The 12,119-nt window shown below is 42.3% G+C and overlaps 1 protein-coding gene across 6 annotated transcripts in view; it reads left to right on the top strand.

Annotated features, from left to right (window-relative positions):
- Positions 1-1,091: 1,091 nt before the first annotated feature.
- LOC111147628 (RALBP1 associated Eps domain containing 1) overlaps positions 1,092-12,119 on the top strand; it is an 83,110-nt gene continuing 72,082 nt past the window's right edge. For all 6 annotated transcript variants that reach the window (XM_022503812.1, XM_022503811.1, XM_022503810.1 and 3 more), the window contains exon 1: positions 1,092-1,320. In XM_022503812.1, the coding sequence (XP_022359520.1) occupies positions 1,168-1,320 (153 nt within the window). In that variant the 5' untranslated portion in view covers positions 1,092-1,167. The remainder of the gene's footprint in view (positions 1,321-12,119) is intronic.

Here is a 12,119-nt window from a genome sequence, read left to right as displayed (position 1 = left end):
GGACGACCTTGTACATAGAAGAGAACTTTGCCAGTTTTTCTCTCTATTCAGCAAATTTCGTTTCTCAGGTCAACATGTTTTGGAACAAGAGTGGAAGTTAAGCCTTAATGTTAGTGTCACTATGAGAGCTCCCAGATAGACTGAATGTTCATAGTTCTTTGGAGCACCCAGAAATATTGCATTTATTCTCAGTAACATCTGACATCTAGAAGGTACAAACAGATACAATAGTAATAACCTGAACAATGTTCCTCTTTCCATGAATGTTTATTAAGCCTTTAGTGTCAGAAGCTTCGAAACAATCTAAACAGCAACGGGTATGTAAGTTGCCTTGGTGTTAAAGAGCTGCTCCTGTGGGCCCCTAGTCCTCATGTCCCCGGGGTCCCAGCTCCTCCTTTCCCTCCGCCCCCCAACCCCCGGGCTCGAGGGCCACCCGGCCTTCCGCCTCCGGGCTCCGGCCACCAGGGGGCGCTGCGGCCCCCTCTCCCGGGAGCGGCCGAGCCAGCCCGGTGGGTGTTTCTCTCCCTCTCGCGCTCTCTCCTCCCGGCCTCACATCCGGGTCTGGAGCGCGGCCGCCGCTGTCAGTGTTGGTGCGGGCGCGTCGGGGGCCGGGCCGGGGCGCAGTAAATGGCGGCGGAGGGAGGCGGAGCGGCGGCCACGCTCAGCTCAGATTCCCCGAAACTTTAGACTCGCAGCCCCACAACTTTCCGGGAAGTGCCGCCGCTGCGGGGGCGTGGACGGAAGGGGAAGCCGAGGCGGGAAGTCTTGTGGGGTGGGGGACGCTGCGGGGAGCCGGGGAGACTCGAACCCGCGGCGGGGGCGGTGGCGGAGTCCGCCCGTGCCTCGCGCCGCCGCGGCCCCCGCCTCCTTCCCCGTGCCCTCCCCTCGGCCTCCGAGCCGGAGCCCGAGACGCGCCGAGCCGAGCCCGGGACTGCGCGGGGCCTCGCAGGCGGCGGCGCGCCGAGCCCCGCCGGGCCCCCTCCTCGCGACCTCCGGGCCCTGTTGCTCGGGCGCCCCCAGCGCGCGTGAGGCCGGGGTTGGGGCTCCCCGCGGTTTCGCGGGGCCAGGAGGAAGCCGGGCCGCGCGCAGCCCCCGCTGTCCCGGGGTCGTGGGGCCGGGTCCCAGGTCTTGCATGCGGGGCGGGGCGGCCGTGAGCCGGAGGCGAAGATGGAGGGCTTAACGCTGAGCGATGCGGAGCAGAAATACTACTCGGATCTCTTCTCCTACTGCGACATCGAGAGCACCAAGAAGGTGGCGGCCAACGGGCGGGTGCTGGAGCTATTCCGGGCCGCGCAGCTGCCCAACGACGTGGTCCTCCAGGTAACGCCGCCGCCCTCGCCTCCGGACGCGTCCTGGGTTCTGCCGGACGCCGACCGGTAGCTTCCCGGCGGCTCCGGCCTCGGGCTGTCCGCCTCCGGGGGTGGGGGGTGGGCGCCGTTTCCAGCAGCGCGGGCTGTGGGCTTGTGCCCCCGGGCTGGGGCCGCAGGTGCTCGGGCGGCCCAGACTCGCGCCGCGGTCGAGGGGGAGGGGTCGCTGTTAGAGGACAAAAGTCATGCAGGGACATGGTGGGGGTTGGGGGGGGGGCGGACGTGTGTGTATTAAATCTGAAGGGACCAAGTCCATTATCTCTCGGCTGCCCCTGAGAATGTGTTTTTCAGCATTGGAAGAGCAACTTCAGATTAAGGATCTTGGATTGTGACCATGTCTTTGAATCCTAGATCCTGGTGTGTATAACATGACTCTTCGGTTCCTGCAGAGTAATAAAGTTACCGGTATAGGTAAAAATTTTTTTTTTTTTTTTTAATTCTTGAATTAGCCAGCAGACGCCACAAAGTGGGTTGTGTAGGACTCGAAGAAGCAGTTTTCTTAAGGAAGCTGAATTCTTGGGGAGATCAAAAATTTGAATTTGTAGCTAGTAGTTTGCAAGTAGATATGTATGGAAAGAACTTGTAGTTAGTGTGGCTGATGTAAACTGGACTGTTTTCGATTGCCATTCGGTAACATTCGGTGGAACTTGTGGATTCGGGTTGGGAGATAAGTATTGAGCAGCTGGAAGTCAAACGTGCGTATTTGCCTAAATCCGATCTGTAGCACTAGAGGGAGGACCAAGCAGAGTAAATTTTGAGCTTTGTCACATCTGTTTTTAAAAAAGGAGGTTTCCTAGAAATTCTTATCTAGTGTATGTAGTGAACATTGTTGTTACTCTGTTTAATGATTCATGGTTGCTAGTCTATCTAAACAGCATATTAGGAACAGGTTTTAAGCTTTCATCTTTACAATGATCCAAGCCACTTACCCACATCTCCAAAACTTAGAGCCATATGCATGGGTATAATGTAGTATACTGCAGAGAGCCCTGAATCAGGAGTTTTGAGGCCTGGGTCTTTGACCCCATTTTCTTGTTCACTAGCAGTGGGACTTTGGGCCAGGCACTTCCACTCTTAAAGTGCAGATGTGGTCATTTAAAGAATGAGAGTCAGGCAGGTTCCTTCTAACAGAAATTCTGGAAGTATAAAAATGTCCACAAAAGTCTCTCTGTTTTAGAACTTGCCTGTGCATTAACTATGACTTAGTTGAATGAGTTCTGCCCTTTTGCATAATCTTAATATGTTTTATATTGGTTTTTTAAAAATCTTGGGAGGAGAAGTTGGGTGTCTTAAATACTAACCTGTGGGAGATGCAAAATTTTGTGCTGTTGTAAAGGGACAGAGATTAAATGTTTTGGATTTCACTGGCCACAGTGTCTCTCCAGTATTCTTTGTTTTTGTTTTTGCAACCCTTTAAAAATGTAAAAACCATTCTTACCTCAAGGGCGCATGAAACCGTGCCTGTAGTTTGCTGACCCCAGCTAAGAATGGTGGTGACTGCGTGGGGTCCTTTGCTCACCTCATATGGCTTTGGAGTTAGACTTTTAGAGGTCTGGTCAGAATGTGCTCATTAATGCTATTGCCTTTTTTCCTAGCAATTGAAAACATACTTTCAGGTTATTTAGGAACTAAAATTAAGGCAAAACTTATCAAGTTCTAGTTCCTTTCTGTTTTTGGGGTGGGGAGGAGCTGAAATAAACTGACTTTTTATTACTTTTTTTTAATGGTGCCAGAAGATTTTTGGAATTTTAGCATATTATTTAGGATAGACAAATCATATTAATTAACCTTTGCTTGACATATGTTTAATCAAGTTATTTTTACATTTTGCTCAGTTTTGTTAACATTTGAAAATAAATTCCGGTTGCCTTTCAATATAAAGAAAGGGCTTACATAGCATAAATATTCAGAATTCAGTTACGAGTTAGAAGCTTTAGTACCTCCCTGAAACAGAACTCTTAGAGTAGTATATACTAAATAGTATTTTGGGTATCTTGAAGGCAGTTTACTTAAAAATCTGCCTAAGACATAAAATGTGAGACAAAAGGGGACTATGGATTTAGTTCTCTTAAGCGTGTTTGGGATTGTCCGAAAACACAGCCGCCTGTTGCTTTCTAAGTGAGGAACATTTGGGTCAACTCGAGTGTATTGAGTCAGCTACTTAACTGGGCTAGGCATTTGCAGGACATGGAAAGAGGAGTGAGAATCTCTCAAGGACCTTGTAAACTACCCGGATACACACGTGTAACATAAAATACCATGTGAATGTGTAGGAGAGGTACGAAGGAGGTATGAACAGGAAAGTGTCTTTGACTTAATTGAGATGGGACTTTAAATTAGTGTGGAGGGAGGGCAGTGGGATGGAGGACTTCCCGACAGAAAACATGACAGAAGGTAGAAAGTGTAGGAGCCTTTTCAAGGAGTAGCAGATAGGTTTTGCTGAAGCTGGAGTGTGTCTTAGGGATAATGGAACATAGAATTAGAAAGAGACCATATTATATTAAGAAAAACCCTAAAGAACACGCAGAAGATTTCATATTTCAGTAGGCAGTGGAAACTTGTTGGTTTTTGACCTAGAGTGAGGAAAGGTAGAGTCAGCGGAAGGAGGCTCGTGCAGTAGTCTCCAATGGTTGCAGGGTAATGGGCATCCAGACCCAGGTGACAGCTGTAGAATAGGAAACAGATCTGGATGAACAGGTCTGAGTTACTGAAGGACTGCTGGGTAGACACTCTTTGAGGTGCTTTGTTGAATAGTGTTTAATTGAGGCCAGATTATCAAGGCTGGGTGGAGAGCTTTGAACTAATTGTAAAGGTAACAGGGAGGTGTAGTTTAAGAGAAGTGACTCATAAAAGCTGTGCTGTACAGGACCTTCAGGAGATCAGTGCAACTGGAGTTAGAGGGAAGAAGCTGGAGATGAATTTGGGGATCCATTCTCTGTTGCATTTATGAAGTAGTGAGGAACTGGGTCATGGTGCTCAAATGCAGGAGTGGGGGACATTGTGGGGAGGATGATTTTGTCTCCCCGGAGGCATTTGGCACTGTCTGGAGACCTTTTTGATTGTCATAACTTGCAGGGAGGGAAGCAGTTCTACTCGCATCTAGGGAGAGAGGCCAGTGATGCTGCTAGACATCCTACAGTGCAAGGAGAACCCCCACAGCAAAGGTGTATCTGGGCCCAGATGTCCGCCAGTGGTCCTGAGATTGAGAAATCCTCGCCTGGACTCTGGTGGTAACAGTCAGACCGAAAATGAGGCTAGAAATTAGGTAGGCTTGATGGCCTGGGTGATGCTTAGAGGGAAGAATAGAGCAAGGATTGGACTCTGTTGGACACCACTCACCACTTAGAAAAGGTGCAGAAAGAGAGCCCGATTTTAAAAAAGATTCTGGCGACTTTGATTTCCCGCATTTTGAGGTGGTGGTGGAAGTCTCTAGGAGATAGTTGGAAACTCATGGACATTTGTCCACACCGAGTACTTGTTCTTACAGTGAAATTTAGGTTTTTGGGCATCTTCCTCTGCCTTTCTCACCCAAGTATCTCAGGGTTAGGGGACGGACAGCTGCTTACACTGTGAGCATGCATGTACACATCGGGGCTTTGATTAATGTAGTAGTTTTCAGCATTTGTTAATAAAAATCATGAGAAGGCTGAGTCATCTGGGGGAATGAGGATAGAGAACAAAGAACAGAGGGCTGAGGACTGAAGGAGGAAGGAGCTGGCATTTATTGAGTGCGTGTTATGTGTCTTTAACTGGGCAAGTCATTTTCATGCAAGAACTCATTTGATCCTTACAAGAACCAGTGAAGTGGGTATTATTTTTTATTTATTAACAGGAATGTGATAGCCAGAGAAGTTAAATAATTTGTTAGTAAATAAAGCATCTCTCCTTTACCATTATTCCTTGCTACCTTTCAGCTTTTTCCTTTCACTGTTCATGTGATTGGTTTGCCCATAGTTCTTCCGAAGAGCAGAGATTTAAGATTGTTTGATTTTGAGTTATGTATGGATTTCCTCTTTGCATAGTGAATAGTTTTATGTATGATGCTGTCTTGAGACACAGCCACTTAAGAGAAATAGGAAGAAGATCTTGTAGTTGGTATCCTGTGCATACAGAGATACAATTTACATTACAACTGTCAGACAGACATTTTGAAGTATATTCATTACACTGGTTTTGGAATAGTAGAGTAAGACTGGTGCTGAGTGTGAAGGTTTGTTTTGGAGACAGTGTGTCAATAGACAAAGTGAATGAGCTAAAGCTTTATAGAATTGTGCTCCACAGCAGAGAGGAACAGGACTGGGCGGAGAAAAATTTGGTTCATAGAATTTAATCATGAGGAATTTTGCCCTTTGCTGAGCAAAGAATAAATATTTATTGACTTAAAAATCAGAAATAATTTATTTTTTTAAGATTATGGAAGGTATGCTACTACATTAATGAGTATGTTTTCTTAGCTTTTACTTAAAGACTCCATTTGGGGAACTATTTTAAAACTTCATATAGACTTTGAGTGCATAATAGCTTGATAAAAGATTCTAGTACTAACAGTTCTTTCGTTGAAGGTTATAACCAGTGTACACCTATTCATGAAGCTCAAGAAATCTTTAAGGTCATTTATGTTGAACAACGTCTTGGTAGAATATTTGAGTAACACATTAATGGGTGAAAAATGACAACAGTGAAATAGAAACCATTTTGTCTTTCTAATTTTGTTCAATTATAAGATCTACTCATTAGTGATAATATTAAAATAGGGAAGCAGCGCTTCATTTGTTCATTGGAAGTTATAAAGGTAATACAAGTAAATGTCAGGCTTGTTATTTTGAGGTAGTGATTTCTTATTTGTAATTTCTGAATCACTAAAATAATTATAACAAACTACAAAAATAATCTTGCCTTTAATCAGATACTTTCTGTACATGATTGAAAAACAGCATACTGTTTGTGAGAGAAGTCCTACTTAATGGCTTTTTGTAGTGTCTTATTTACTTTTTAAATTTCTCTTTCCTATATCATATCATGCTAGTTTTAGTCTTTTAAATTAATAGTCCAGAGTTAGAGTCTCGGTATTTGGGGAACTCATGCTTAGGATTTTGATGGAGCTGTAAGAGAGAGGCTGGTAATAAGGAGCACTAAACATGGGAGGCAAATTCTGGTCCTGTCTTTAGCTAGCCTTGTGACCTTGAACAGATCACTTAATGTCTTGGATTTTTCTTCTCACAGCCTGAGGTGATTGGATTGGGTTTTTCAAAGATGTTAGAGTGTCAAAATGGCCCTTGTGTTGTAGTGTCAAAATGGCCCTTCTAGCCAGCCACACCTTTAAGAACAGAACACAGTCTTGAAATTAGTTGCTCCATGGTTTTAACACATTGATTTGTTACATTCTTTTGAAGAGAATCTCAGCCTGGAATGCTGAAGTGACTATATGTGTATATATACATGTGTGTATATACACAGGTGCATACACACACGCACATGAGCAGGAACTAATTAAATGGTTGTAAAGTCCGTGGTTCCTAAATCTTCAGCTATTTGGCCAGTGAAAATTTGAAATGGGTGATAAGACTTGACATTTCTCCTTTTCCTTCATATATGTTTCATTTTCTATAGCCTTTCCTATGATAAGCGTATCTTCATTCATCTTTTCCCTCCTTTACTTCTATATAAAGGATCCATGTCTGGTGGGTTATGTATATAGGCATGACATAAAAATCAGGACATAATAACTTTGGCTCAGAAATCTTTTTTAAGTTCATACCATACACTAAGTTTCATTGAGATTTAGTAAATTATAGGACTTAGGTCTTAAAAAATATTATATATATTTTAAGATTTTATTTATTTATTTGAGAGGACAAGACAGAGAACACAAGGTGGGGTTGGGGGGACAGAAGGAGAGGCAGAAACAGACTCCCCACTGCACAGGGAGCCCTAGGTGGGGTCCAGTCTTTGGACTCCAGGATCATGATCTGAGCCGAAGGTGTACATTTAACTGACTGAGCCACCCAGGCATTCCCCGAAAATATTGTATCTTTATTTCAAGAACTGACTTCTTGTTGAATTTGAGTCTACCTTGTTAAATGATGAAGCCATTTATTAGATTATGTATCTTCTAATGTTTTTGGATTGCAGTTTCCTTTGAATTTCTGGTGCACATACTAGACATCTGCTTAGAAAACACAGTTCACAAAATTGTGCCTATAATTGGAGGTTGCTAGCCTTCCTCCAGTTTAGTTAAGCACATCCCATGAACCTCTATATTAAAGTTTTGAAGAAGAGCGGACCTGTGAAGTGCTAAATGTAACATCTTTCTTAAGTCAGTTTTGTATATTTTCATGACTACTTCTTGATGGCCACTATTTAATATACACCTGTATGTGTGTGTATATATGTGTGTGTGTGTGTATTTTTATTCAGGGGTGTGTGTCTATAGCAGTGGTAAAAACTCAGAAATCTTTCCTGCCTTCTTGGATTATGTTAATGTTAACATTAATGTTGATGTTAAAAGAACTGTATATGGTTAATACAAAATCATTGCACACTCTAGGGACCTACTTAGTTGTAAGGGAAGGTTCCTCTGAGGAGACATGGACAGAGATAAGGGAGAGAGAATGAGATGTTTCACAGAGAGGGAAAGCATGTGAAGGGCCTGAAGCTTGAAGGGCTTAATGTGCCTGGGGAAATGAGAAGCTGGAGCACCTTGATGGGGGTGCATGGACATGGTAGGGACCACATACCGCAGGGCCTTGTACACAGCAATGAGGAGTTTGGGTATTAAATTATGAAGAGTTTTTAGTAAGAGAGTAGCATCATCTGAATTACGTTTTTTTAAAGATTACCCTGCTGTGTAGAGAAGAGAATACGGGACAAACAGATTGGCAGTGGATATGCAGTAACTCAGATAGGAGATGATGATGTCTTAGATTAGTGAAGTGGCAATGATTGAGAGGAGAAGACATATTTGAGATTTCTTGAGGCAGCAAAACTAGGAGGACATGATAATGGATTGGGTATGGAGCATAAGGGAGAGAAGGGAGAACTCAAGAGATACTGCTGGAAGTCACCATTATCGTATGGATAGAAGAGAGGTTTTTTTGTTTTGTTTTGTTTTTTGGTGGAGAGGTAATGGTAAATTCAGAAGTTTTTTTGTTTTTTTGGTCATAGGTTCTCAGAATCCTGTAAGATTGTCGGGTAGGCCTCTACCAGAGAGGATCAAAGATATTTGGCTTAGAGATGTCAGTTTCAAGATTACCAATGTATTATTAGTGATACTTAAAAGCCATGAAAATAGATGAAATCAGGGAGGACAAGAAGCAAGAGACTATAGAGAGGAAAGAAGGATTGACTAGAAATAGAACCCTGAGGAGTGCAGCACATTTCTTTTCTTTCTTTTTTTTTTTTTTTTTAAGATTTTTATTTATTTGACAGATCACAAGTAGGCAGAGAGGCAGGCAGAGAGAGAGAGGAGGAGGAGGCAGGCTCCCTGCTGAGCAGAGAGCCCGAAGTGAGGCTCGATCCCAGGACCTGGGATCATGACCTGAGCCGAAGGCAGAGGCTTTAACCACTGAGCCACCCAGGCGCCCCGTGCAGCACATTTCTAAGTTGGGGAAACTGTAAAGCCTCTAGGAAGGAGGCTAAGAAGGACAGAGTGGTTGTAGGGAAATTAGGGATGTAGGGATTATGTCATGGATCCTAAGTAATGTGAGTATTTCAAGAAAAGAATAGTTAACTGTATTGAGTTTGGCCCAGAGGTTGAGAAGATGTGGGCAGAAATATGGCTGTTGGTTTGGCAGTCTAAAGGTCATCAGTAACTTTGATGAGCCAGTTTCATCAACTGGTAGAGGTGAAGCCAGATTAGAGTGACTTGAGGGAAACTGGATGGCCCAGGAATTAGGGATAGGGTGTGTAGATAGCTTTTTAAAGGAGTTTGCAGATGGAAGAAAATAGACAAGGGGTAGAAGCTGGAGGTATATGAGGATATAAAGGAATTCTCTTTTTGTTACTTTTTTGAGTATTAAAAATACTGCAGCATGATTTCAGTTAAGATTAACAAGGGAAGAAAGGAAGATGAGGAGAGAGAGTATTGTAAAAGCAAGATTGTTCAGAATCCTGACTATACAGGATGGTCTTAACAGAAGAGGGATCCCTGGGCACCTGGGTGGCTCAGTGGGTTAAGCCGCTGCCTTCGGCTCAGGTCATGATCTCAGGGTCCTGGGATCGAGTCCCGCATCGGGCTCTCTGCTCAGCAGGGGGCCTGCTTCCCTCTCTCTCTCTCTCTCTGCCTGCCTCTCTGTCCACTTGTGATCTCTCTCTGTCAAATAAATAAATAAAATCTTTAAAAAAAAAAAAAAAAGAAGAGGGATCCCTTCCTCAATTTTGAAAGGAGAGAAGGAGGACGAGCATGGATATAGAACCAAGTAAGTACATAGGTTCAGTAGAGGAAAATTAGGACAGTCTAGCTTCACAGTTTCTACTTTTTTTACAAACTCAGACAAGATTAACAGTTTAGTAGTGGGAACAGTCTGAATATGAAAGTAACAGAAAATCTATTTACAGTAGCATCAAAAAGAATAAATATTTAGGAACAAATTTAACAAAAGATGAGGCACCTGGTTGGCTCAGTTGGTAGAGCATCCAGCTCTTGATCTCGGGGTTGTAAGTTCGAGCCCCACAATGAATATAGAGATTACTTAAAAATAAAATCTCTTTTAAAAAAGCACCAAAATTTTTATACTACAGACATTACTAAGAGATACTGAAGATTTAAATAAATAAGAAGGGGTGCCTGGGTGGCACTGTTGGTTAAGTGTCCAGCTTATGGTTTCAGCACAGTTCCCAATCTCAGGCCTGGGAGATGAAGCCCCACATTGTGCTCGATGCTGATTGCAGAGTGTGTTTGAGAGTATCTCTCCCTCTCCCTCTGCCCTCCTGCTCTTGCTTTCTCTCTCAAATAAATAAATAAAATCTGTAAATAAATAAATGGGGACACAGTCTGTGTTCATAGGTTGGAAGATTGATATTGTTAAGATGGCAGTTGTCCCCGAACTTAACTGTAGATACAGTAGAATCCCTATTAAAATCCTACTAGGTATTTTTGTAGAAGTTGTAAAGCAGAGCCTAAAATTTATAATACAAAGGACCCAGAGTAGCCGAAACAGTTTTGAAAACAAATAAAATAGGAGATTTGCCCTACCTAATTTTAAAATTTACTATAATCTACGGTAATCAAGACAGTGTGGTTGGAATAAGACTAATAAGCATGAGGGACACCTGGGTGGCTCAGTCAGTTAAGTGTCTGCCTTTGGCTCTGGTCATGATCCCAGGGTCCTGGGATCCAGTCCTGCACCTGGCTCCTTGTTCAGTGGGGAGCCAGCCTCTCCCTCTGCCTGCCTCTCTCTCTCCCCCTCTGTCTGAAAAAGAAATAAAAATATTTTTTTAAAAATGAAATTATTGCCCATCAGAAAAAAATTTTTAAAAAAAAAGACTAAGCACGAAAATTAATAGAACAGAAATGAGAGTCCAGAAATGAACCCTTATTTATGATTACCTGGTTATTTAAAAAGTGCCAGGAAAGTTTAATGAGGGAAGTATAGTCTTTTCAACAAATGGTCCTCAATTAGATATCTTTATGTTTAAAAAAAAATGGACTTGGACATATTGTTGTATATACTTCACACCATACACAAAAATTTTCTCAAAATAGATAATAGACTTAATTATAAAATCTAAAACTGTAAATTCTAGGATACATTAGAGAAAATCTTTATGACCCTGTGTTAGGCAGAGTTCTTAGATGACACCAAAAGCATGAATCATAAAAGAAAATACTGACAAATTAGACTTCATTAAAATGTTTAAAAACTTTAGCACCTCAGAGATTACTTAAGAAAGTAAAAAGACAAGCCACAGATGGGCAGAAAGTAGTTGCATATTACAAACACTGTAAAGGTCTTTAATCTAGAATATATATATAAAGAAATTTTACAACCCATAATAAAAGGAAAAAAAACAATAAAAATGAGCAAAAGATTTTAATGGATATTTCACCAAAGGAGACAGTGTAAATGGCCAATAAGCATATGAAAAGGTGTTCAACATCATTAGTCATTAAGGAAATTCAGATTAAACCACAATGATGCTATCACACCCACCAGAATGACTATAATTAAAAAGACTGACATTACATGGTATTGTGGAGAAACTGGAACCCTTCTGCACTGCTCTTGGAAATGTAAAAGGTATAGCCATTTTGGAAAACAGTTTGGCTGTTTCTTAAAAAGTTACACGTAAACTTATCATATGAATTAGCAGTTCCACTCAAAGGGATCTACCCAAAAGAAATGAAAATGTCTACAAATGAAGAATTGTAAATGTCTGTTAGCAGCCTTATTCACAGCAGTCAAAAATTGGAAAGCAGTCTAGCTGCCCATAAAATGATGAATGGGTAAACAAAACATGGTATCTCCATACAGTGAAACATGATTTTGTAAAAAAAAGGAACAAATTACAAAATACTACAGCAAAGATTGATGTCAAAAACATGGTAAGTGATAGAAGCCAGATACAAAAGAGTATGTGCCTATACAGAATAGTGGTTACCTAAGGCCAGGGTAGGAGTGGAAACACTGGAGGAAAACATTTGGGGTGATGGTAAAGTTCTGACATTGGATTGTGATGATGATGCACGACTCCATGAATGTTCTTAAAATTCAGTGAATCATGCACTTACCCATGGTTAGATTTTATGGTATA

The sequence above is a fragment of the Enhydra lutris genome, unplaced genomic scaffold (assembly GCF_002288905.1).
Source record: "Enhydra lutris kenyoni isolate GAN:26980312 unplaced genomic scaffold, ASM228890v2 scaffoldscaffold17, whole genome shotgun sequence".
Taxonomy (NCBI): domain Eukaryota; kingdom Metazoa; phylum Chordata; class Mammalia; order Carnivora; family Mustelidae; genus Enhydra; species Enhydra lutris.
The sequence above is the reverse complement of the archived record's forward strand: the minus strand, read 5'-3'. Positions and strand labels throughout refer to the sequence as shown.